We start from the raw sequence: 27,606 nt of genomic DNA on the forward strand, positions 1-27,606 counted from the left end.
GACTTTGAGCGTGGAGTGATTGCTGGCGCCAGATGGGGTGGTTTGAGTATCTCAGAGACTTCTGATCTCCTGGGATTTTCACTCTCAACAGTCTCTAGAATTAACAGCGAACGGTGCGAGAAACAAAAGACATCCAGTGAGCGGCAGGTCTGCGGGTGAAAACACCTCGTTAATGAACGTTCAGACTTTCTAATTGTGGTATCTAATTGCGCTTTTAAAAAAGTGTTCTTACCACGAGATTTTTTTTCAAAAGTTTTTTTCCCCTCCCGCCTTCCGCTTCCCCGGTTTAAATCCGCTCGATCGCGCCCGCCCCGCTCCGAGGGGCGGGTCTCGCCGGCGGTGTCTATAAAAGAGGGAGGGATCGCAATTGTTCCAGAGCGATTGAACTTCAGAGGGAGGAGTGGGAGTGTGTGCCAGCCGCCAGCCCTCCGACCCACCAAGTTGACACGACGCGGAAAAAAGTTTTCAAAACCTTTTTCCCAGATTTGGGGTAGTTGCGAGGACCCGTCTTCTGCTCCCCGCAGGCTGCATAATGCCTCCCCACGACCTGTTGGACTACCGAGTACAGCTCGCTCCTCCCGTGCCGCCGCACAGACCCAGGCAGGACACCCGGAACGGCAGCCCCCGGGAGCGGTTCCTCAAATGCGTCCTACTGGGAGATGGGGCAGTCGGTAAAACAAGCCTCGTCGTCAGTTATACAACGAACGGTTACCCAACCAAGTACGTCCCAACCGCTTTTGACGACTTCTCGGGTAGGTATTCCTCATATGTCATTTGCATTTTTTAAAAATGTGCTTTCAACTTGCGCTTTTCCAGCGGAACAGAACTTTGTAGTAAAATATTTAGCTCGCGAGTTTAACGGGTAGGTAGCAGGAAAGTTTGAAGATCATCTTCATACCAGCTTGTTACTTAACAGTGGGAATGTTAGTTCCATGCTGAAATTACTGCGGCCGGTGCCTCACTCGCTACTAGACTCCCTCCATAAAGTCGCACCAAATATGTTTAAGGCAGAGATTCGCCGGGGCATGAAGGGATACGGGGCGGGGGTGGTGGGGGGGAAGACAGGAGATTGGGGCTGAGAGGGGAAATTGGATCGGCCGTGATGAGAGTAGACTCGATGGGCCAAATGGCCTAATGCTGCTGCAGTACCCTTATGGTCCATTCCACAGCGGGGCCATAGTTGAAACGAAATGCGGGCTTTCGGGTTAACCGCCCGTTCCGAATCAGATTTAATATCACTGGCGTGTGTCGTGAAATGTGTTGGTTCGCGGCGTCGGTACATGATAATACATAATAATAAAATTAACTAAGTACAATATATGAAAGATAAATGGGTCCTGTAACGAGAGCAAATCGAATGAGATGGTGTATGCGGGGTAGTGAGAGTGTACAGCTGGGTTTCTAAGCCTTTACCGAGAATGCCCGCAGGAAAATGGGGGTTGTATGTGCTGACGTATTGTACTCCGATAATAAAAGTTTACTTTTAAGCAAAGTTTGGACAGGTGCACGGGATAGTCGGGGTATGGAGGGCCGCGGCCCCGGTGCGGAGGAGACCGTTTAAATGGCTTCGGCCCGGACTAGATGGACCGAAGGGACTATCGAATCTCTCTGCCTGCTGTAGTTAGCAACGGCGAATGACAAAGCTCACGATTTGAACAATCCGAGACCCTTTTTGTTCTCCCGTGGGTGCTTTGCGTCTCATTTTACGCCACGAGCAAATGGACGTTAAAAATCTACTTGTGTTGATTGCTGCGATAGTCACAGGCGTTTTTCTTGTGGGGGGGGGGTGTCAATGCATTCTTGGAATTTGTTCTGTGCTGGGCTAATAAGTGAACCCCAGTGAGCTACCGTGGAAACTTTTTTGATCAGCCGCTGTGATTAAGTATCGCTGTTTACTGAATAACTCCGGGCCAAGGCCGTTAGGGTGAAACAGCCGAAGTCAGTCCGAGCGAGCGCCTCCGGCGAGTCGGTGACTAAATGGGGTGGTTAAAGGAGGCAGAGTTTTACCCAGGAAATTCGAGAGTTCGCTGTGATGGGAACCGAACCCAGTACTTGGCTGGGGCCGGGACCGCCAGCGTTCCGTGTGCTGCGTCGCCTTTCCGGCGCCTGCAGGATGCAGTTCTGTTTGTGTGTGTGTGTGTGACCTGTGGGTGGGTGGCTGCAGGTCCAGACCTGGCCTCGGGACCGGGGTAACGTCGGCGCTACGAAGAGAGGAGGAGACCGGTGCAAGCGAGTTGGAGGATGGAGCTGGCTGGGAGAGGGGAGCTGGGTGCCCGAGAGGGGTGGGGAGAAAGGGCGGAGGGCGCCCTTGCAACTTGGGGGTACTGTGTTGGTCTGAGTTAAAGTGCGGTGATTTAATGGGTCCACTAATACCCTGAGGAACGGTCTCACCCCAAAACTTAAACTGTTTCTTCCCGTCTATAGATCAGAATCCGATTTGATGTCGTGACGTTTGCCTTTGTGGCAACAGTATAATGCAATATATAATTAAAACGAGTATGTGCAAAAATAGGGGGGGAAAGGTTAACACGAGGAAATCTGCAGATGCTGGAAAGGCCAGGCAGCATCTATAGGGAGAAGCGCTGACGACGTTTTGGGCCGAGGATGCTGCCTGGCCTGCTGTGTTCCTCCAGCATTTTGTGCCTGTTGTTAGTTAATGGGTTCAACGTCCATTCAGAAATGGGATGGCAGAGGGGAAAAATTTTTGAAAGCGATAGATAAGATAGAAGTAGGAAAAGTGTTTCCATTGGTAGGTGAGACTAGAACTCGAGGACATTGCCTCAAGATTCAGGGGAGAAGATTTAGGACGGAGATGAGGAGAAACTGTTTTTCCCAGAGAGTGGTGAATCTGTGGAATTCCCTGCCCTGGGAAGCAGTTGAGGTTTCCTCACTAAATATATTTAAGATACAGTAAGATGGGTTTTTACATAGTTTTGGGGAAAAGGCAGGTAGATGGAGCTGAGTTTACGGACACAGATCAGCCATGATCTTATTGAATGGCGGGGCAGGCTCGATGGGCCGGATGGCCTCCTCCTGCTCCTATTTCTTATTTAAGAAGGCGTTCATGAATCGTTGAGTGTGTGCCTTCAGGCTGTTGTGCCTCCTTCCCAATGGTAGCAATGAGAAGAGGGCATGTCCTGGGTGACAGGGTGCTTAATGATGGACGCCGCCTTTTTGAGGCACCGCTCCCTGAAGATGTCCTGGATGCTGCAGGGGCTCGTGCCCATGATGGAGCTAAGTCTTACTGCCTGACCCACTGAGTTTCTCCAACATCTTGTGCGTTTCTTTGTGCCTCTCCCTGGATTTCCAGCATCTCTTCAGTTTCAAGTTTAACTGTCATTCAACCAGATACAAATGCCCATGGATACAACCAAACAAACAGTGTTGGACCAAGGTGTTACCAACAGTCACACATGCAAATAACAGATAACAGTAAACACAAAAAAGTACAGTCCACGTCCCTGGGTCCATGAATGTTGCGGCAGTCTGCAGTTGAGCACGATACGGTTTTTCCTTATCACTCTGTTTGTCTTTGAGCACTGGAACAGGATCACTGGGTGAAAATGATCCCGTGCAGTTCTGCAGAGGAAGACGAGGAGTTGATTCTGTTGCTCTGCCTGGTGTCTTACCCGCAGTCCGTGTCACTAGATGTGCCGGTGCTGCTGCCTCCGTCCCAGGCACCCTGGTTCAGTGCTGACCTCGGGCGCTGTCTATGCGGAGTTCGCACGTTCTCCCGGTGATTTCCTCCCAGTCCCAAAGACGGGCAGGTTTGGTGAGATAATTGGCTGTCCTGAATTGCCCTTGGGGCGTGAGTGAGTGGTGTTATTATGGGGGGAGTCGATGGAAGTGTGTGTGTGTTAGGATCATTGCACGTGAGTGCTTGATGGTTGACACAGTCTAGATGGTCTGAATGGCCTGTTTCTTTGCTGCTGTAAATTGCCCCTACTGTGTAGAATCTGGAAACATGGAGAGAGTGCAGGTGATAGTCTCTTCCAGGGCTAGCATTAACCTTATGGGTGGAAAGATTATGATAGGAGTTTCCTTGTTAAATTGGTTGCAATATGTTATTTATTATCAAATAACCTTGAGGTTTATTTGTTTTTGTTTGTTGAGTGAGATACATTTCAGAATTTCTGGCCCTTCGAACAACACCACCCAGTGAACCCTCTATCTAACGCCAGCCTAAGCATGGGACAATTTACAATGACCAACTAACCTTCAACCAGTACTTATTTGGAGTGTGGGAGCACCCGGAGGAAACCCACGTGGTCACGGGGAGATCGTACAAACTCCTTACAGGCAGCAGCGGGAATTGAACCCGGGTTGCTGGAACTGTAAAGCATTGCACGATTCTTGCAGACACTTACAGGAAAATAAAGAAAAACAATACAATTTATCAGAGTGGAAAAATATCTATACATAAAGATTGACAAACAACCAATGTTGGAAAAAGACAAATTCCTACAATAAGCAATACTGCAAACATGAGTTGGAGTCCTTGAGAGTGAGTCCTCAGGTTCTGGAATCAAGTTGGTGTTTTTCCTTTTTTTAAATCTTTTTATTAATTATTATTGAAAATTAACTAAAACAAATTAAGTCAATATGTCATTATGTACAATAAGGAATTAAATTAGCAAATATCTGATTAACAAAGCTAAGCAATAATAAGAAGAAGAAAAAATAAAGTGTTAAGAATAGTGTCGGTTCAGTGTTGGGGTGAGTGAAGTTATCCACACTGGTTCAGGAGCCTGATGTGTGGAATCAGTTTAGAGTTGGGGTGAGTGAAGTTATCCACACTGGTTCAGGAGCCTGATGTGTGGAATCAGTTCAGTGTTGGGGTGAGTGAAGTTATCCACACTGGTTCAGGAGCCTGATGTGTGGAATCAGTTCAGTGTTGGGGTGAGTGAAGTTATCCACACTGGTTCAGGGGCCTGATGTGTGGAATCAGTTCAGTGTTGGGGTGAGTGAAGTTATCCACACTGGTTCAGGAGCCTGATGTGTGGAATCAGTTCAGTGTTGAGGTGAGTGAAGTTATCCACACTGGTTCAGGAGCCTGATGTGTGGAATCAGTTCAGTGTTGGGGTGAGTGAAGTTATCCACACTGGTTCAGGAGCCTGATGTGTGGAATCAGTTCAGTGTTGGGGTGAGTGAAGTTATCCACACTGGTTCAGGGGCCTGATGTGTGGAATCAGTTCAGTGTTGGGGTGAGTGAAGTTATCCACACTGGTTCAGGAGCCTGATGTGTGGAATCAGTTCAGTGTTGGGGTGAGTGAAGTTATCCACACTGGTTCAGGGGCCTGATGTGTGGAATCAGTTCAGTGTTGGGGTGAGTGAAGTTATCCACACTGGTTCAGGAGCCTGATGTGTGGAATCAGTTCAGTGTTGAGGTGAGTGAAGTTATCCACACTGGTTCAGGAGCCTGATGTGTGGAATCAGTTCAGTGTTGGGGTGAGTGAAGTTATCCACACTGGTTCAGGAGCCTGATGTGTGGAATCAGTTCAGTGTTGGGGTGAGTGAAGTTATCCACACTGGTTCAGGGGCCTGATGTGTGGAATCAGTTCAGTGTTGGGGTGAGTGAAGTTATCCACACTGGTTCAGGAGCCTGATGTGTTGAATCAGTTCAGTGTTGGGGTGAGTGAAGTTATCCACACTGGTTCAGGAACCTGATGTCTATTACATTATAGCACTATAATTCTTTAAAAAAAGAATTATTATAAAGTGGTTTGTGATTTTTCTAATTCAATATAAAAGCCCCTATTAAAGCCAGGTTTGGCAATATTAAGGTATGGTTTATAAAAGTTTATGCTGGTAGCCCAAGCCCACCATCAACGCCGCCCTCACCCACATCTCTTCCATCTCGCAAACGTCCGCCCTCACCCCATCCTCCCGCCACCCCCACTAGGGGTAGGGTCCCTCGCGTCCTCACCTACCACCCCTCCACGTCCAGCACATAACTCTCAGTAACTTCTGCCATCTCCAACGCGGTCCCACCGCCGAGGACGTCTCCCCGCCGCACTTTCCACTTTCCGCAGGGTTCGCTCCCAACGTGACTCCCTTGTCCGTTCGTCCTTCCTCGCCAAGTCCAGGTCGCAGTGAGAGGCTCGGCCAGCGGAGAAGGTCAACGGCTGTCGGCCACTGACATTGACCGACTTGTTCACCAGAGTGAAGACACGAGCTGGGAAAAGTTGCCGCCGGCTCCACCCACCCTGCCAGTCACCTGTTCACGAAACTGTCATCAGGAAACGACACAAGCCCATCGCCACCTGTAGTTACCGCGCTTCTCAACAAAACTCACTCAGGTGTAATCCCCCCGTACAACATCTATTAAATGGCCTCTCCTGATCTCCTTGTCCTGTTGATAATAATTGTTACTTACTCATGGCTCTTTGCACTAGTGTCTTGTTGATTGCTGGTCGTCGTCGTTATGGTATTGTCCTGTGTTTTACGCTGGGCACCGAACCACAATCAATTCTGGGATGTTTCACAGGCTGGCAATGAAGTGACTCAGCTGGAGTGTTCCAACGCAGCTCTTGATTGTCTCATAGGGAAAGCATGACCCCACAAGTGAGGGTGCACAGGAGGATCCGGATGTTCCCGGGACGGGAAGATTGGAGACAGTGTGGTGCAGGAGGCCGGGAGCGACTTCTCAAAAGTTCAAAGTTAATTTATTATCTAAATCACCGTCCACTACCCGCAGGTTCACTTTCTTGCACTGCAAAGATTCAAAGTATGCATGTGGCATATGAGTTTCATCGTCCAATCAGACCGCCACAGAACATGGAACCGAGCCGTTCAAAGAGAAACGTCGAACCCCCCCCCCGCACCCCGCACACAAAAAAAACAGGTCAGGCAGACGGCAACAAAAAGTACACGAGTGAGGAAGCACGGAATATAGAACGCCGAATGGAAAGAGTCCAGGTGCATCCAGCGTTCGTTATCCGCAGGCTGGCTTGTTCCAAAGCCGCCCAAAATAGCATCAGAAGCAGGAGCGACCCGACACTGCAGAGTCCAATCCGTAAACTGCGTCAGTCTGTAAATACGAAGGAACGCGGTAGAACCAAAGAGGAAATCTGTCGCGCAACCGACACGAAATAGACAGACGGAGCAATTACAAAAGAAAATGATAATAATCAATAAGCAATAAATATTGAGGACGTGAGCTGGGGAGGCCTTGACAGTGAGTCCATAGGTTGTATTAGCGTTGGGGTGAGTGGAATTGTCCCCTCTGGTTGGGGGGGCAATAACTGTTCCTGAACCTGGTGGCGTGAGTCCTGAGGCTCCTGTACCTCCAGATTCAGCACCTGATGGCAACAGGGAGAAGAGAGCGGGGCATGGGTGGGGGGAGTCGTTGATGATGAGCGCTGCTTTGCTACGACAATGTTGACGTGCTCAATGGTGGGGAGACCTTTACCTGTTCACGAAGGCCTGATTGTCTTGTCTCTGAACGGAGACAAGATGACTGTGTTTACATTTTTTCCCCTTGGCAGCAGGGATAATTGATGTTTTCATCGATGCCGTAAAGATATTTTTGGTATAAATAAAGGCGTTTAACAAAATCAAAACAAACAAAAAAACACACACACACACACTTTTTTTTAAAAAAACAAAGTTAGATACAGAGTAAAGTTTAGCCACAGATCCCATACTCTGTCCACAATGCTCCATCAATCAGTATTGCGCACAGTGAAGTGATCATGAGGTTTTGTAACCTCCCCCCCCACCCCCCCGGCTACATATCACTGGGAAGGGGGAAATGAGGTCAGTTTCCACGCCCCATCCTGTACCCCGCTGATTCTGCCCTTTGACAGGAACAGGGGCATTGACTGACGAGGCCATTCCCCTGACCTCGCAAAAGGAGCAAACTGTTGTGATGCTTTTAAATATGTAAGGACCACATCTGAGTGATTTTTCTTCCCCCATACCCCCCCCCATGGGATTCCGAAGGGCAGTTGGGTGGCAGAGAGAGGAGCAGTTTTAAAAAGCCTGGTGGAAATACACAGTGCCAACCCTTTGAACTGTGTTGATTTAATCCGAGCCTGATTGCGGGACAATTTACAGTGACCGATTAACCTACCAACCGGTACGTCTTTGGACTGTGGGAGGAAACTGGAGCACCCGGAGGAAACTCACGGGGAGAACGTACAAACTCTGACAGGAATTGAACCCGGGTTGCTGGTACTGTGATCCACTACACTACCATGCCGTCCCAAAATCTGAACTGAGGAGATTGACTGTTCTCAACGGCATGTGTGCATTAATCTGCGATCAAAGAATCTGTGACAAAATACCGATAATCACTAGACTGAATAATTCATTACCAACCATATTCCCACCATACCTCCCAATTCCCGCCATAGCCTTTTATCGAGGATGATGACGCATCAGGACAGCGGTGAAGATGGAGGAAGGCTACAGCAGTGAAGAGTCCTCAGTCATCTTTCACTCCATGTTACTGGACCCTGACCCCGACCTGTCAAAGGACTGTCTGGTGTGTCAGCCTCCCCACGTTGTACAGAGTGATGCACAGGCGTTCTCCAATAAGGAAATCCACCTGTGGATCCTGGATCATCCTCTACGGCCAACTGAAAGCCAATGAACAAGACAACCCCTTGGAGCAGGGGTTCCCGACCGGGGGCGGGCGGGGGCCACGGACCCCTTGCTTTTTGTCACTGGTCCATGATATAAAAAAGTTGGGGAAACCCTGCCTTATGAGACCATCATACTCAGCTTGGGTGATCACACCACAAAGGTTTCTGACTTGTTATGACTCATTCTACAAAGTCTGTCTCCTATGGAGATGACACCCACTCTTCAGGAATTCCTGAGGAGTAATCTGGTTGGAAAGGGGGGTTTCCAAGGATGTTCCTGGGGAAGGTGGAGCTGTTTTAACTAAGGCAGGGAGTATTATAAGGATGCTTAATGAAGTGTAGCCAAGAATGAGGTGGCTACAGGCAGCAGAATCTAGCTAGCATTGCTAACTGGGAGAATCCCAAGGCAGGAAGTGCTTATTTTTTTCAGAAGTAAGTTGAGATCTGAGTGGTGGGGGAAGGGGGGGTCAAGTTCACTGGCAAACGATAGAAAGGAAACTTTTTCCCCCAAAAAGTTTTAGATGCCGCAGGTGAATCTCAGCAACTTCTGTCTGGAAACAAAGAAAATAATGAAATGCTTGGTTGATCACTCTGGTGAACGATCATCGCAAACGATGCCCTGTAACTTCACTTTGAACTCAGAGGCGGTTCGATGTGGCAGGACCGAGGCGAGGCCGCGGGCTGTCGCCGGGAGCCCTGAGGTTCGATCGGTTTCAGGCGCCCGGCCGAGCTGGAAAGGTCGGGTACAGGTCAAAGCGAAGTGGCGGGGCCCAGGCCCCAGAGCGTATCGAGGTGACTGAACCCAGTGTTCGGGCGACAATTTAGGTGCTGTCTGAATCGGAAAGATCAGGGTGCCGGGGCCTGAGCTGAGGGATGGGCCGATTCAGCTCGAACTGGGGGCCTCTCGTTGTAGTCTCCGGACCAGAACACACAGTTTGCTTTTTTATTTTCCTCTGCATGTTCGGTCTTTCTCTACTGGATTCTTTTTGTTTAGAGGCTGCCTGTGAGGAGATGAATCTCAGAGTTATAACGTGCATACTTCGGTTAGAGTACTTTGAACTTTTGAAACGTTCAGGACAAAGGAAGAGTGAAAAGATGGTCACTATTGCCTTTGGACAGAAGGCCGTTTGACCCAATAGCTCTCAAACAAATTCCTCCACCCCCATGTTTTCTGTATCCTGTCCCTTCCCGTCCCCCCGTCCCCGCCCATTAGACATTTCAGCCTGTGACCCCTCTTCCTCCTGGACTGGGAAGATGGCTGGTATGCGTAGGAGAGGGGAAGGAGCGGAGCAAGACTTGGTGGAGGGTGGTTAATGGATCCAGCTGAGGGTGGGGGGAGCCCACGATGTACAGCAGCCGCTTGACTTGCAACTCTGCCAGTCGCTGGGAGTTGACTCGGTTGGGAAGGGGAGTGAGAAATCCCAAAGCGGTCGAGACGGGAGCGTGCAAACTCCGCGCACACGGACCACGCTGGACAGGAGATCGGGGTCAAACAAAGCCATGGGGCGGAGACTCTCTGGCTGGTAGGCCGATGTGAAACAGGCCATTTGTCCCACCAGGTCCATGCTGAGCAGCCACTGATCCTGTTTTCTCACTCTTCCTCCCGCAACCCCCCCCCCCCACCACACGTCCGTTGGTCGACGCTGGTCCAGAATCAGCCCTGTTCTCCCGCACTTGCCCGTGACGTTCGGCAAGGCTTAGTCTGTCTCTGAGGATTCTGGCAGGTTTCTACAGGGCCCCCCCCCTCCCCCGGGGAGCATTCTGAGTGGTTGTACGGAGGGGTGCTTCTGAATCTGGAAAAAGCTAAAGAGGGTTGAGAGCTCAGCCAGATCCTCTGAGAGGGCACTTGCCTCAAAGTAAAGTGGAACTTTGTGGCGTCAATGCTAAGTAAGTGGTGACAAGCCTTGTCTCTATCCGTAGGCAGTTCGGTCAAATACGTTGTCCTGTGTGGAAGGTGCTGTACGAATGTTGCTGGTGTGTGGGTCAGTCCCTGAGGCCCAGGGCACTGCCACAGAGCAAACTTTGGTCCTTGCTGCTCAGGTACCATGGACCCCGGCCTGTCGCGTCCCCTGGTGTCCTGGGCACTGTTAGGCCGGGCACCGCTGCTCAGAAGCAAGGACCGAGAGCTGCTTCTCCCCCACAACTACACAGCGTGTTTGTAAAGTTAAGCAAGCTGTAAGAGATCAGAAAAAAAAAACCTGAACAGAAACACAAGGTCAGATTTGGGACTTTCCATCAGGAGGCGTGTGTATGCTTCTGTGAGTCACCGATCGTTGGGAGGGAGGTGGGTGCTGGAGACTCATCGATGTCGGTACCCCAGGGCCTCTAACCGAGGGACCTCTGACTCCTGAGCTGGGCCCCTCTGATCTCCCGCTCAGAATGTTTGTTCAGCGTTGTAATCTGCTGCTGTCCCTGTGCAGAGTCCAAAGTCTAAAGGCTCCAGATCAGGTTTCCCAGCAGGGATTATTAGTGAGTGAAATCCCCGTCCTCCCGGTTTTTATCCGACCCTCGGCACTGTCCATGTGGCGCTTGGCCGCTTTCCCTGCGACCGTACGGGATTCCCTGGGCGCTCGGGTTCCGAGTTGCCCAAGGCATGTTGTGGGTTGGTCGGGTGAGCTGGCTGCCGTGCGCTGTCCCTGGTGTAGGCCGGCGAAGAGACGGGATGACGGGGAAATGACCAGCTGTTTGGTGGGATGGCCGAGCATCGAGTACAGTCTCGTTGGGCCGAACAGTCATCGCACTGTGAGGAATAAAATGAAAACCCAGGAGATTCTGCCCATGCTGGAAATCCCAATCAATGCGCACACAATGCTGGAGGGACTTGGCGTTCACGGACCCCTCGGTTAATGGTAGGGGTCCGTGGCATATAAGAAAGGTTGGGAACCCCCACCCGATCAATGGAGGAAAATAAATTGTTGAGATTTTAGTTTGAGATGCTTCATCAGGACTGGAAAGGAAGGGAGTAGAAGCCCGAACAAGGACCTGGGGAGCTTCTGTCCTCTTCCTTTTCAGTCCTGATGAAGTGTCTCGGCCTGAAATGTCGACTGTCCATCTCCACAGATGCGGCCTGGCCTGCTTTCTCCAGCTTTCCGTGCGTTTGTGGTGGGTAGCACAACCCCTGCGTGTCGGGTCGAATGTTCACTTTGTTCAATCGTTTCTGTTAACCTAACGCAAGTTTTCTTTTGTCTCATAGCTGTGGTGCAGGTCAACGGGACCCCAATAAGACTGCAGCTGTGCGATACGGCAGGCCAAGTGAGTATTCACGCCGTGCTCCTCCCAGCCTCCTTCGCCCTTGGCGCGCCTGGGTCACTCTACACCGTTGGCCTTTCATCTGGCCTCAGTGATAGACACACAAGATGTGCGAGCAGATTGAGGCCTTTCGGCCCATCGAGCCTGCTCTATCACTCCATCATGACTGATCTATTTTCCCTCTCAACCCCAGTCTCCTGCTTTCTCCCCATAACCTTTGATACCACGACTAATCAAGAACCTGTTAACTTCTATGACCCATGTCAGGTTTATCATCACTCATGTAGTTCATGATTTTTATTGTGGCAACAGTTTATTGCGAAACAGAAAATTACCACAGTACTGTGCAAAAGTCTGGATATGCATTTGTCCAAACTTCTCTTTGATGCAGCTCTTTAAAACTCTAGTTAGGCCACACTTGGAGTACTGTGTCCAGTTTTGGTCGCCTCACTATAGGAAGGATGTGGAAGCATTGGAAAGGGTACAGAGGAGATTTACCAGGATGCTGCCTGGTTTAGAGAGTATGCATTATGATCAGAGATTAAGGGAGCTAGGGCTTTACTCTTTGGAAAGAAGGAGGATGAGAGGAGACATGACAGAGGTGTACAAGATATTAAGAGGAATAGACAGAATGGACAGCCAGCGCCTCTTCCCCAGGGCACCACTGCTCAGTACAAGAGGACATGGCTTTAAGGTAAAGGGAGGGAAGTTCAAGGGAAGAAAGGGTTTTTACTCAGTGGTTGGTGCGTGGAATGCACTGCCTGAGTCAGTGGTGGAGGCAGATACACTAGTGACGTTTAAGAGACTACTAGACAAGTATATGGAGGAATTTAAGGTGGGGGGGGTTATATGGGAAGCAGGGTTGAGGGTCAGCACAACATTGTGGGCCAAAGGGCTTGTAATGTGCTGTACTAAATGTTTAAATGTTACAACCGAACTTGGATCCACCACTTCTGCTGGCAGCTCGTCCCGCACCCGCGCCACTCTCTACATTAAGATCAATGGGAAGTTTGACTAATTTCTCACACTGGTTATCGGCTTGCTGTGTATAAAATGGCTGCCGAGTTTCCAACATGGCTTCGGGGCACGTCCGCAGCTGGGGTGGCCTCGGCAGAAGTGTTGAATAACCCTGGACCCACCTCATGTCTCTCTTTCCTCTCCCTTGCTTCCCAGGACGAGTTCGACAAGCTCCGTCCCTTCTGTTACCACAACTCGGCCGTCTTCCTCCTCTGCTTCAGCGTGGTCAGTCCCTCGTCCTTCCAGAACGTGGTGGAGAAGTGGATGCCCGAGATCCGGTCCCACTGCCCCACCGCCCCTGTGGTCCTGGTGGGAACCCAGTGTGACCTTCGCGGAGACGTCAAGGTGCTGATTGACCTGGCCGCTTGCAAGGAGAAGCCAGTACCCTCGGCCGCGGCCCACAGCCAGGCCGAGAAGATCGGGGCCGTGGCCTACATTGAGTGCTCCTCGTTGACTCAGAAGAACCTAAAGGAGGTCTTCGACATGGCCATTGTCTGCGGCCTCCGTCAGTTGGACAGGCAGGAGGCCAGCGAGCGCAAGATGAGGGCTCTTACCGCCAACAAAATGAGGACTCTGTCGCGATCCTGGTGGAAAAAGTACATCTGCGTTGTATGAAAATTGTGGGGTGGGCGAGGGGTCACAGGGATGCTTGCCAAACTTCTGAGGTGGGGGGGGCGGGTGGGTGAATGATGCCCAAGATGGAATTGCGGAGGAAAGGGTTTTCCATTTCTGGCCTGGTGCTTCCTTGCTGTGTGTTGTTACATCCACTGAGCAGATATTGGTCTCTGCGGAGACACGGCAATTGCAGATGTTGGAATCTGGAGCTAGAATGCAGTTCTGGAGGAACACAGCAGGTCAGGCAGCGCCTCTGGATGGAAATGGGCAGCCAACGTTGACCAGGTGAAGGTCAACTGGCCAATTCCCTCCGCAGATGATACCCTCCAGGCCTGCTGAGTTCCTCCGGGGTTCCGTGAGATATTTTAATTATTGTCACGTTTTGGGTTGGCCGGCAAGTTGGCCCTGGGAGAGCTGAATAGGGTTGGCGGGCGGGCAGCACCACTGCTCAGTCAACCCTCGATTGGGCTTTGGGTGCTCAAGGAGTGAGGGGGTGGGAAGGGCTTGATTGTAATCCCCTTCCAGTGCACAGTTGCTGGTCGGGTGGTACCGAGGCCTGGCGTCCTCCAACCCCAACCAACATCCTGATCTTTGGGCCAGACCTCTGGGGGAATTCATCTTCCTCCCCGTCCCACTTAGTCACCAGGAGAATGCCATCTAATTTAAAATGAAATATGGCATTTGTATGGCTCCCTGCCTAACCACAACCTTGCCAATGATGAGACCTAGGCTAGTGTAGTGTACAGAAAGTGCAAGGTCAGTTAGACCTGCGGACCAGCTCACCTCTTTGGTGTGCATTAATGAGAGTACTTGGGACAACTGCCCTGCTCCTCCTGGTAGGAGGTAGGGTGAACTTGAGATCTTGTATGCAAGGGCTTGTGTCAAAGACCCTTTACCCGAGTGTAGAGAAAGTGTAGAGAAAGTTCACAACTTCGGCTGTGTTTATTTCAGCTTTCCGGCATCTGCAGTATTTTAGTTTTCTGAGCTCTTTAGATTTTACTCGAGGCTTAGTCAAGGCAACGACGCTTCCCATCTTCGGGAAGCGTATTTAAAGTCAGTGCTCCGAAATTCTTTGACAATCTGATTTAATCTTCGGTGCCTTGGTTATATTTTTAGTTACTCCTACACAGTTCAAGCCCAGCCCCCCCCCCCCCCCACCCCCACCCCCTATCCCTCTTCTGGGAAGTTATTAACTTCGCGACTCTCGCTCACTAAATGTCGGGTGTAACGTCTGTGGGGGGGGTAGCTACATGTGGGGGGGTTTTTTTGGGAGTTTGTTTTTGATGTCGGACACGGTGCTCACAATTCCTGCTCCGAAGCTCCGAGTTAGGCTTTGCGTTGGGTCTGTGTGTGCACGCGACAGTTGATCCAAGCGAGGGGCCGTTCAGGGTTTCGACAATTCCTAATTGTAAGAGAAGAAGCGCATCTTCAGGTTTGACCTCTGTTACGATCCTTTACACCAGCCTTTTTCTTTCAAGACCATTAACCGAGGGGTCCAGTTTGGGAACGCCAGCTCGAAACCTCTGTGTGCTCAGTCCTTGCTTGCACCTCTTTCCCCAGAAACCAGAATAAGAAAGCTTTATGATAATTTTCTGTTTAGTGACTGCTATAGTCACTCATACTACTGTAACCAGGGGCAACCAAGCAGGTAATTGAAAGGGTCTGTGGGGGCAGCCTAACTATGTTTTCGAGTGTTTCAGGACGATGCCTTTTACTGCTCAGTGCGGCCCTGGCTGCGTTTGGCTGACTTTATTAGATTCTGAGGATTTTATGCCGCGGTTTGCCCTTGACACTGTTTTAGGGACGAAAGCAGTTTTGTTTCAAGTGCAGGTTACTGGAAAGCAGCCCCGTGACTGCCCCTTGAATTCAAGCCGGAGGCTTGGGTATTTTAGAGGAGGGGGTCGTCACACTGCAGGTCCCTACCCTCCAGCACCGCGTTGGGAGTCCGTGGCCGGCTCTAGATGTTGCAGGAGTGGCTGCGAGATGGGGTGTTGTGGGCGTAGTGTCCCTTGGACAATTGGGAGGCAGCCGGCCATCGGCTGGAGTGCAGGGCCACTTGGCCACTCGGCATATCCCCCGAGTATTGCCAGGGTTCAGACTCTCATTCACTTATCGGATGTACCTCGAAACGTAGTGAAATAGGTCACTCAAGCATTTGGTGGGGGCAGCCCGCGAGGGTCACCACACGTTCCAGCACTAACGTGGCGTGCTCAATATGTTTACAGCACACAAGCAACAACAGGAGGAGAACAAGCCCCCCCTTTTCCCCCCTCCTGCACACACTCAGTCCTCTAATCCATCTCCGGGCCCCCAGCTTCCAGTGGATTTAAACATTGGGCCTTGGGCCTTCGACTCGTGCACCCAGGCTTTGGCCATCAGGTCTCAACTTCCAGTCGACCTACGGGCTTTGACCTTAAGTGTTGAGCCCAGAACTCACTGAAGGTCAAAGAGAAGTGGTCGATCAGAAATCTGGAAGCCGAGACCCAATGGGCAATTAACAGCATCTGGCTGGAGGCTGCCTTTGGTGTTATCGGCTACCACGAAACGACCCTAAGAACTTTGAGAATTTGGGGCTAGTTATTAGTGACTACACTGGACAACTTTCTTCTCTGGAAGTGTTGCATCTCAGATTTTTTTTTTTAATTTGTTTACGATAGACCGCTTGAAGATGAACACAAATATAACTTCAGACTACTTGTATCGCGTAGGAATTTGGAGAAACAAGAGATTAACGTTTATAGAATATAATGCATTTAATTGTGTAATGGTGCTGAAGCTTTACAATAGTTCAACTAAGCTAAGTTGGTGACTTTCGTTAGTTAGTTCTCAGTGTTCGAGGCTTCTCACTTAAGTGTCTGACGATAATCAGCCAGCGATGACTGATTCCAGTTACCCTGATATCATTTCTCCATCACCACAATGTCGTGAAACCTTTCACCTTCTCGTCACCGACAGTGCCAAGGTTTGCAGGGAAGAAGTCTAAATGGGAAAGCAGAAAATAAATCTTTAGTGACAGATTGCACTTCATGGTTTTGTATGCTAGAAGCACGTTGTCAACCAACTGCACGTAGTTTGGTGCTCTGTAGTTGCCAAGAAAATTTTCAGCAACATCCTTGAATGCCTTCTGTGTGATTTTCTCCTGTCCCACTAGAAGTTCTTTGAACTGCCTGTCATTGATGACCTGTTTGGTGACCAATAAAAATGCCTTTCTCAACCTTGCCATCAGTTATTCTGATGAGTTATAAATTGATAGAACAATTATGGGCGATTTTTTTTTAAAGGTGCATAGGTAAAATTCTTTGATTTTTCTTGATCAAAAATTTCAGTCAGTAAAATCTTTTGTTGTCGATAAAGACGGACTATAACCAAATGAGAGCCAGCTCCTCTTGGTTTACCTACCATTTTCACACTGGGAGTAGGTGGGGAATCTGGGATGAGAGGGGAAATTATGTGGGAGTGGGGAAAGGGTTAGAAGTGCTTCCATTGACACATGGGAGATGTGTGAAATATTAAAAAATGCTTCTTTTTTGCAGAAGTTTATATTATAGTTCAAATGTATAAGTGTATACGCAGGCGAAACAAGCCACGCGGATAGTATTACCGGTGTGAAAGTTAAGTCAAAGGCGCAGGAGCAGTTTGGAGGTTGTGCTTATGAAATAATTTACACCGGGGTTGTGGAGCAGGCGAGGATGACCCCCCCCCCACCCTCGAGGGTGGGGGCACTGCTTTGTAAACAGCTGGACTCGACTGTTGCTGCATGAAGTGGAAAAAAAAATAAAATGTCTGTATTTTTCAAACGAAGTGCATCTTGTCTGCTTTTCCTGTCTCTGAAGAAACCTTATTCTTGAGAATGTTGCTGGGGCCTTGAGGTCGGATTTGTAGGAGGAGGGTAGAACTGGGAGACCGCTTCGCCAAGCGCCTGCCAGAAAAAGCGGATCTCCTGGTGGCCACGCTTGTCAATTTTACTTCCCTTGCCCATCCTGACTTGTCTATCTGTGCCTTCTACTGCCACGATGAGACCTCACTCATCTGAAGGATTGGCACCTTGTATTCGTTAACCTGATGGCATGAAAGTTGATCCCTCGAACTTCCAGAAATTGCACCACCCCCTTCACCATTCTCCAATCCCTTCTCCCTCTCTCACCTTATCTGCCTACCTGCCCATCACCTTCCTCTTCCCCATTCTCATTCTTCCATGATCTCCTGCCTTTCCTATCAGATTCCCGTTCTCCAGCCCTTTATCTCTTGCACCAATCAGCTTCCAAACTCATTAATTGACCCACTCCTGGTTTCACCTATCTCCTACCACCTCGTACTTCCTCCCCTCCCCTCCACCTTACTCTGACTTCCCAGATTTTTCCTCCAATCTGATGAAGGGTCCTGGCCCGAAATGTTGAATATTTACTCCTGTCCATAGATGCTGAGAGACTGCTACTGCCCGACATAATGCATTTTGTATGTGAAAGCACAAAGGGAACATGACAATTTCTATCCTCATAATGCCTTTTTTGAATTGCAAATTCCTGGATATTGCCACCACCAATACACCCAAAATGAGTGCACTCCATTCATGTAATTGACTGTCGATTGCTTTCATGCATATGCAGACATATCAATTAAGTGCCTGGTTCCGAGTTGCATTTTAAATTTAATCTGAATGTTGGTTGCTGAAGGTGGTGTTTACTATATGGCCCATCTTCAGAGTACTCCCTAAAAGGTCCATTTCCTGCCCCTGTCTAAGGAGTTTGTACATTCTCCCCATGACCACACGGGTTCCTTCAGGTACTCCAGTTTCCTACTACAATCCAAAAACGTATGGGTTAGGAGTTTATTTGGTCACAGCTATTGCTGGCATAATTTCAGATGGTGATGAGACATACAGGAGCAAGATGGATCAGCTGATTGAGTGGTGTCACAGCAACAACCTTGAACTCAATGTCAGTAGGACTAGAGAATAGATTGTGAACTTCAGAAGGGGTAAGATGAGGGAACACACAGTCCTTATATAGGGATCAGAGACAGAGTTGGTGAGCAATTTCAAGTTCCTGAGCATCAGCATCTCTGACGATCTGTCCTGGGCCTGGCATATTAATGCACTTACAAAGAAGGCTAAATTTCATCAGGAGTGTGAGGAGAGCTGATATGTCACCAAAGACACTTGCAAATGACTACAGGTGTACTGTGGAGAGCATTTTAACTGACTACATCATCGTCTGGTGGTGGAGGCTACAGCACAGGATTGAAATAAACTGCAGATGCTGGAAATCCAAAGCAAAGCACGCAAAAGACCGTAAGATACGGGAGCAGAATTAGGCCAATTGGCCAATTGAGTCTGCTCCACCATTTCATCATGGCCGATCCATTTCCCTCTCAGCTCCTGCCTTCTCCCTGTATCCCTTCATGCCCTGACCAATCATGAATCTATCAACCTCTACCTTAAATACACCCAACGACCCGGCCTCCACAGCCGCCTGTAGCAACAAATTCCACAAGTTCACCACTCTCTGGCTAAAGAAATTCCTCCTCATCTCCGTTCTAAATGGACATCCCTCTATTCTGAGGCTGTGTCCTCTGGTCTTAGACTCCCCACCACAGGAAACATTCTCTCCATATCCACTCTATTGAGGCCTTTCAACATTCAATAGGTTTCAATTCTTCTGAATTCCAGAGAGTACAGGCCCAGAGCCATCAAACACTCCTCATATGATGAGCCTTTCAATCCTGGAATCGTTTTCGTGATCCTCCTTTGAACCCTCTCCAGTGTCAGCACATCCCTGCTTAGATAAGAGGCTCAGAACTGCTTACAATACTCCAGCTGAGGCCCCGGTGGAGTGTGTCTCAAAAGGCCTCTGACAACCAAGTCCAGCTCCTGGCCTTCACTTGTGGCTTAGGGTGGAACTGTTTCTGGGGAAAGAAAACTCTGATCTTAAGCCTCCGCTGCCTTGCAGCTACACCCACTCATGGGGAGGACTTTGAGAGTAAACCCCGAGGGAAAATCCGGAGCTGGAGTCCCTAAGGCAGTACTATGTTGAGTTCAACACTGACTGGCAACTCATGCGACACCGCTGGTGCCAAACTGTGCCGGTCTCTGTCTTTCCTTAGGAACCATCAGCTCGGTGGAGAGGGGGAGCCTGCTTCGTGGGCAATAGCTCGCTCTCCATACCATACAAACGTGGCTTGCATATCACGTAGACAGCTGGAAGGATACGTCCATGGTCAAACCAGACCAACGGAGGTCCTCAAATGCTGCGAACATGAGTTGTAGAGTTCTTGGAAGGGAGTCCATACATTGTGGAATCAGTTGAAAGCTGAGTGATTTCTCCTGAAAGAGGGGAGCTCAAGGACCTGAAATTGTCGACCGGGAACTCTGCATTTGAATCTCGGCTGTGGAACACGCCAATATTTCCAGCTCCACATGTGCCACTTAACATTTCTCTCTACTGAAACACACTCAAAGTGTTGGAGGACCTCTGCAGGTCAAGCAGTATCTACGGTGGGAAATGATGGTTCGGACCAAGACCCTTCATCAGGACTCACAAGGAAGGGGGTAGAAGCCAGAATGAGAAGGTGGAGAGGAAGAGGAGGAGGGGGATAAGCTGGCAAGTGATAGGTGAGACCGGGTGATGGGGTGGGGGGGGGGAAGGGGGATGAAAGGGATTGATGCAGTGAGTTTGGAGGTGGAAGAGGCAAAGGGCTGAAGTAGAAAGATCAATCCCCCTTCTCCCTCTTAACTGGACTCACCAATCGCCTGCCAGCTTGTACTCCTCCCTCTCCCCATACCTTTTACTCTGGCCTCTGCCCTCTTCCTTTCCAGTCCTGAAGAAGGGCCTCGGCCCAAAAACACCAACCGTTCGCTCCCCTCCACGGATGTCGCCTGACCTGCTGAGTTCTTCCAGCACTTTACTCAGCGTTTCCGCCATCTGTGTCTAAAATCTCCATGGATGCTGCCTGCCCTGCTGAGTTCCTCCATGTTTTATGTGTGTTGCTCTCGATTTCCAGCATCTAGAAGATCTCCCATCTCACACTCTGCTGTTTCCCTCCCTTCCTTTGAAATATCATGTCTTCAAAGGAGTTTATGAATTTGGAATGAACTCACCTTGATTCAATTGAGACATAGCTCTCACTTGGATGCCAGTGATGTGACTGTACACACAAACACGAGCATTGCAAGCCATGTTTTAGCTTGTTAACAAACTCTCCAACACCACCCAAACTTTGGGCTGTTAATCACTCAGCGAAACGGGCACAGCTAACTTACTGGGCGGTAATTTCTGCCTCTGAGATCCGTACAGAATTTGGGAGAGAATTATTTTCAAATTGAGTTAATAGAACATAGAAATCTACAGCACATTACAGGCCCTTCGGCCCACAATGTTGTGCTGACCATGTAACCTACTGTAGAAACTGCCTCAGATTTCCCTACTGCATAGCTCTCCAAGTCTCTAAGCTCCATGTACTTATCCAGAAGTCTCTTAAAAGACCCGATCGTATCCGCCTCCACCACCGTCACTAACAGTGCATTCCATGCACCCACCACTCTCTGTGTGAAAAACTTTCCCCTGACATTCCCTTGGTACCTATTCCCAAGCGCCTTTTCATGCCCCCTCTGACTATCCACACGATCAATGCCCCCTGATCATCTTATACACCTCGATCAGGTCACCTCTCATCCTCCGTCGCTCCAAGGAGAAAAGGCTGAGTTCACTCAACCTGTTCTCATAAGCCATGCTCCCCAATCCAGGCAACACCCTTGTAAATCTCCTCTGCACTCTCTCTATATTATCCACATTCTTCCTGTAGTGAGGTGACCAGAATTGAACACAGTTCTCCAAGTGGGGTCTGACCAGAGTCCTATATAGCTGTAACATTACCTCTCGGCTCTTTACCTCACTCCCACGGTTGATGAATGCCAACACACCAGACACCTTCTTAACAATACTGTCAACCTGCACAGCAGCTTTGTGTGTCCTATGGACCCGGACCCCAAGATCTCTCAGTTCCTCCACACTGCCAAGAGTCTTACCATTAAGACATTCTGTCTTCAAATTGGACCTACCAAAATGAAACACTTCACACTCACCTGAGTTGAGGTCCATCTGCCACTGCTCAGCCCAGTCCTGCATCTTATTGATGTCCTGCTGTAACCTCTGACAATCCTCCAGACTATCCACAACACCTCCAACCTTTGTGTCATCAGCAAACTTCCTTCTACTTCTTATCCAGGTTTCAGAGAATTGCAAATGAGTTAATTTCCTAAGCAATACACACACACAAGATGCTGGAAGAACTCAGTAGGTCAGGCAGCGTCCACGGAGTTGAATAGATAGTTGCAGTTTCAGTCTGAGGAGCTGCTTCAGGACTGAGAAGGAAGTGGAGAAGACAGACTAAGAAGGTAGCAGGGAGGGGAAGGAGGATAGCTGGAAGGTGAGGGGTGAAGCCAGGTGAGTGGGAAAGGTCAAGGGCTGGAGAAGAAGGAATCTGATCGGAGAGGAGAGCGGACCATAGGAGAAAGGGAAGGAGGAGGGGGACCCAGGGAAAGGTGATAAGCAGGTGAGAAAAAGTAAGACCAGAGTGGGGAATATCTCCTTCTGGGAGATATTCTGGGAAACAAATTTGCCCCCTCCCCGCTATTGCATAGAACATAGAATGTTGTGCCGACTATGTAACCTACTCTAGAAGCTGCCTGGAATTTCCCTACCATGTCTACCTTTCTAAGCTCCATGAACCTATCTAAGAGTCTCTTAAAAGACCCTGTTGTATCTGTCTTCACCACCTTCACTGGCAGTGCATTCCCCGCACCCACTACTCTATTGAGTTCAAGAGCCTTGAGGTAATGTTGCTGCTATATAAGATCTTATTTAGACCCCACTTGGAGTACCGTGCTCAATTCTCACTACAGGAAGGATGTGGAAGCCATAGAAAGGGTGCAATGGAGATTTACAAGGATGTTGCCTGGATTGGGGAGCATGCCTTATGAGAATAGGTTGAGTGAACTTGGCCTTTTCTCCTTGGAGCAACGGAGGATGAGAGGTGACCTGATAGAGGTGTATAAGATGATGAGAGGCATTGATCATGTGGATAGTCAGAGGCTTTTCCCCAGGGCTGAAATGGCTAGCACGAGAGGGCTCAGTTTTAAGGTGCTTGGAAGTAAGTACAGAGGAGATGTCGGGGGTAAGTTTTTCACACAGAGAGAGGGGTGGGCTGCCAGCTTTGGTGGTGAAGGCTGTGCGACTCCCCTGGATTTGCGGAGATCTGTCCTGCTGGATGATGAACTACAGACTCAACGTAGTTCAGTCGGCTGGAAATCTTGAGGAGCTCAGCAATTCCAACAGCATCTGTGGAGGAGAACGAACAGTCGGCATTTCATCAGGTTGTATACTGTCTGATATGAAGTGGAACTACTGAAACATTAAAATGCCTGCAAGACAATGAATCTCAAGTTAGTAGAATATGTGTAGGCCTCCGTTAGTCTCGATAGACCATGGATTTGCACCTTGGAAAGTTTCAAGGGCACAAGCCTGGGCAGGGGTTTTTTTATGGAAGACCAGCAGTTGCCCAAGTCTCCCCTCTCCACGCCACCGATGTTGTCCATGGGAAGGTCATTAGGACCCGTACAGCTTGGCACCGGTGTCGTCACAGAGCAATGTGTGGTTAAGTGCCTTGCTCAAGGACACAGCCGCAAGCCTCAGCCAAGGCTCGAACTAGCGACCTTCAGATCACTAGACGAACGCCTTAACCACTTGGCCACGCGCCAACACGGTAAAATATATGTACTTGGAGAAAGAGTATTAGGGCAAATGGAATCCACCATTGCTGGCTGATTATTAGAAACATAGAAAACCCACAGCACAATACAGGCCCTTCAGCCCACAATGCTGTGCTGAACATGTACTTACTTTAGAAATTACCCTTCCAATGTCAGCACATCCTTTCTTAGATAAAGGGCCCTTGACTACTCACAATACTCCAAGTGTGGTCGGTCCAATGACTCAGCATTATATGCTTGCTTTTTATATTCTAGTTGGCTTAAAATGAATTGTTGGGCACTTCAGTGAGAAGCCTCAGACACTGAGTACAAATGAAAATCACCAGCCGTACATTCTTAGCTTAGTTAAACTATTGCAAAGCACCAGCACCCGCTGTGCGACTAAACACATCATATTCAATAAAAGTCAGTTTCTTGTTTCTCCAATCTGTTGCTTGATAGAAGTAGCCTGACACTTTCCCCCTTCCTCTCCAGGACTGCTGAAGGCCCCGTTTACGTCGACTGTTTAATCCTTTACCATAGGTGCTGTCTGGCCTGCTGAGTTCCTCCAGCATTTTGTGTGCGTTAGACTGCAATCATATTTGCGTTCAGCTTCAAGCCGTCTATCATAACTACAGAAGAAATTCTGAGGAAGCAACATTTTTGAAAAGAATTTGCTGTCCAGTGCAGTAAGTTTACTTTGAGCTTTGAACTTTGAGGTCATAGGTAATGCCATTAGATGACATCATCGAGCTTTGATCATGTAGCTCCCGTCAGCTACAGCTCCCAATGCGAGAGCTGGCCCATGTCAGTTCGCTCTGGAGGTGGGGCCTGTTAACTTTCAGCATTCTTGAGATTTATGACCTTGTCCGGAAAAGCAGGGACTTTTCCAGCTTTGAGGTTGATTTGTGACGGGTTTGGGGGAATTTCTTTGGCAGGTGTGGCTGGAGAGACAGTTCAGGGAGCGCAAGACAGCACCAAGGGGACCTTCTCCAATTTTGGAGAGATTTGCCTGCGTTCCCTCTGATGGCCTCCAAGACCTAAGAAAGGGAGTGGTGGTCCACCCCCTCCCTCACACAAAGAAACGGTCGCCCCGCGTGAAAAACAGCAACCCCAACAACCCCTTCCATCGCAAAACCAAACAGTGACAACAGCACCAAGCCACCCCCTCCCCAAAAATCAGCAGATTCCCCCTCACAGAAAAACCAACAACAACACCAGACCCCAAATCCCCAACTCCCTCCCTCATACAAAAACCAACACATTGCCCACCCGGAACCTCAGCCCACCAGTCGAAAACCAGAGGGAACCGAAGGGGAGCGAGATAAACTACAGTCCAGCAATCACATAAATCTCAGAAATCCCAAAGCATCCTTCCGCCAGAACCGAGGGGGTTGATCGCCCAAACTCAGCACTCCCACGAAGAGACCTACTCCGCAATCGCCTTGATGCGTCAGTCTTCCTCGGCATTTCGGTTCAAGGCCCCCCGCACCGTCTCTGGCCCTCCGCACGAGGCAGCCCGCGCCCTCTCCAGGGGCAGAGCACCAGATCACTTGGCCGAGCTCCAAACCGCCCGTGGCAGGGTCCGGCCGTCTCTGTAGTGTAACCAAGAGGAACCGACCAAGCAGAAGGCGTAGAGAAAGTGAAATAATTGAAGAGATTGGATATCAGAAGGTTGTTCCCCCTCCCCGCCCCCCCAAGGAGAACAAACAAACAGCAGCAAGAATAGAACCAGGGTCACAGGTTATGTGGTATCGTTATGCTAACCTCTACACTACGGTCTCACCCTGTTCTAAACGGACTGATAGCTTTTGCTCTGTTGGGAGTCAGCATGACCCTAAAGGGCTGAATGTTCTCCTTCAGAGAAGGTTATGGCTCTGTGTACCGTGACAGTGCGGATGGCAAAGTGTGAAGGCATTAGGGTGCTCCTTCAGTGATTCAGTGTAGTATCAGAGGATGTAGAAACAGGTAAAACCCAAAGAGTGAACGACTGCAAACGTCAGAATGCAAAATCCTACCCTCACCCCTCCTACACAAAAGCATCAATCCTCCCCTCACCTCCCCCCATAGCCCCAAGAGACCATGATCTGGGGTTTAAATTATCAAATAAGCCACTCTTCATCCCAACACTTTGACATCCCTCAGGCTCTCTCTCTTTCAGTAGCGAGGGAGAGAGAGAGATTTCGCTCTACTGGACTGTAGGTCACCCTTGGGCAAGATGTTCTACATTCCATGTCTTCCTAGGTGGCAGTGTGGAGACACATCTCTACCAGAGGAGGTGTGAGGTGCTCCTTCCCTCCGCTAGCCTGCAGGTCACCCTTGGGCAAGGTGTAGCATCTGTTTATCCCCCGATCAGGGTCACGTGAAGCCATGGGGGCAGGTGGTGGACGGTCGTACGAGCAGCCGGTGCAGATCACAAGTCCTGGTTATGTGACCACTGACTCCAGGCAGACAATCTCTGAAGGGTATTGATCATGGCCAGGGGTCACCCGTCTCACCTCCGGAACCCAAATGTCTTGAGCTCGGTCCCCACCAAAGCTGCGTCACAGTGCAATGGGAGTGACGCCATGCCGGCCTTTCAGGTGAACGTGGACAATGAACGGAAAGGTGGGCAGGAGGCATTGGCGAGTATTGCTGAGCCGGATCTGAACGGTTGGGCGCCGGCGGCGGGCTCCAAGCGGCAGGACGCAATGTTTGAATGTGATTTAGGCAGCGGGTCGGATTGAAGAGGTCAGGATGTCGGGGCCCGAAACGTGGGACGGGCATGTTCAGCTGCCAGCTCCTTGACGCTCATTCAGTTCTGCACTGATCTGAAGGTCTGTGGACGTGCTCTCGTTGCGGAATTCCGTTCCGAACGCTATTCGCTCGCATTTATTGTTTGCACAACTTGCTCTTTTCTCTCATTACGTCAGGTGTTTGATGATCTTTTTTAAAATGCATTCTTTACGGTCTATTAGGAGCTGAACCTCAAGGTTGTATAATGCACACGTCCTTTGATAATAAATGTACTTCGAACTTTGATCACTAAGCTAGAGGGGCCGCAGAAAAGATTCACAGGAATATTTTACCAGGACTGAAGGGGTTGAGTTGTGAAGAGAGGCCAGACCTGCTGGGACTGCTTTCCTGAGTGAAGGAGGCCGAGGGATGAGTACTTAACCGAGGGGTTCATAAAAATCACAAGAGGCTTGGTTGGGGGGGGGGGGTCTCAGTCTGTTTCCCAGTGAAAGGTCTAAAAGTAGGATTCACACACTGCACACCCCCCACCACCACCCGGTCACCTTGATGGAAGGGAGGAGGGGTTGGAGAGATTTAAAGAGGACCTAAGGAGAAATATTTTTTATTGCAGAGAGTGGCAAGTATCAGAGGGTCTCGGCCTGAAATGCCGACTATTCCTTTCCCTCCGGAGATGCTGCCTGGCCCGTCGAGTTCCTCCAGCACTTTGTGTGAAACCCCTTTACGAACTTTGAACCCAACCATGGGGCCTGCCTTTTTGTTCGCTTTGTGGAACAGTCCACGTTCCAAGTCTATACCAGTATCCGTCCCCCTCTTTTCCTTCGCTACATCGACGACTGCATTGGCGCTGCCTCCTGCACGCATGCTGAGCTCGTTGACTTCATTAACTTTGCCTCCAACTTTCATCCTGCCCTCAAATTTACCTGGTCCATTTCCGACACCTCCCTCCCCTTTCTTGATCTTTCTGTCTCCATCTCTAGAGACAGCCTATCTGCTGATATCTACTATAAGCCTACAGACTCTCACAGCTACCTGGACTATCCCTCTTCCCACACTGTCGCTTGCAAAAAGGCTATCCCCTTCTCACAATTCCTCCATCTCCACCGCATCTGCTCTCAGGATGAGGCTTTTCATTCCAGGACGAAGGAGATGTCTTCCTTTTTTAAACAAAGGGGCTTCCCTTCGTCCACCATCAACTCTGCTCTCAAATGCATCTTTCCCATTTCCCGCACATCTGCCCTCACCTCATCCATCCGTCACCCCACTCGGGATAGGGTTCCCCTTGTCCTCACCTACCACCCCACCAGCCTCCAGGTCCAACGTATAATTCTCCGTAACTTCCGCCACCTCCAACGGGATCCCACTACCAAACACATTTTCCCTCCCCTCCCTTTCTGCTTTTCACAGGGATCGCTCCCTACGCGACTCCCTTGTCCACTCGTCCCCCCCATCCCTTCCCACCGATCTCCCTACTGGCACTTATCCTTGTAAACGGAACAAGTGCTACACCTGCCCTTACACTTCCTCCCTCACCACCATTCAGGGCCCCAGATAGTCCTTCCAGGTGAGGCGACACTTCACCTGTGAGTCGGCTGGTGTGGTATACTGTGTCCGGTGCTCCCGATGTGGCCTTTTATATATTGGTGAGACCCGACACAG

The 27,606-nt window shown here is 49.7% G+C and overlaps 1 protein-coding gene and 1 long non-coding RNA gene across 2 annotated transcripts; one reads left to right on the plus strand and one right to left on the minus strand.

Annotated features, from left to right (window-relative positions):
• The first annotated feature begins 377 nt into the window (after positions 1 to 377).
• rhoub (ras homolog family member Ub) lies at positions 378 to 17,270 on the plus strand. The gene is made up of 3 exons (XM_059950931.1): positions 378 to 752; positions 11,782 to 11,840; positions 13,011 to 17,270. Exons 1-3 carry the CDS (start codon positions 533 to 535, stop codon positions 13,467 to 13,469), a joined length of 738 nt encoding a protein of 245 aa, XP_059806914.1. The 5' UTR covers positions 378 to 532; the 3' UTR covers positions 13,470 to 17,270.
• Positions 16,078 to 25,997, minus strand: LOC132381489 (uncharacterized). Its single transcript, XR_009508050.1, has 2 exons — positions 23,366 to 25,997; positions 16,078 to 22,804 (listed from the first exon to the last, which is right to left on the minus strand). It is a non-coding gene; the product is annotated as an uncharacterized LOC132381489 (long non-coding RNA).
• Between the last annotated feature and the right edge of the window lie 1,609 nt (positions 25,998 to 27,606).

Source organism: Hypanus sabinus, chromosome 26 (assembly GCF_030144855.1).
Source record: "Hypanus sabinus isolate sHypSab1 chromosome 26, sHypSab1.hap1, whole genome shotgun sequence".
Taxonomy (NCBI): domain Eukaryota; kingdom Metazoa; phylum Chordata; class Chondrichthyes; order Myliobatiformes; family Dasyatidae; genus Hypanus; species Hypanus sabinus.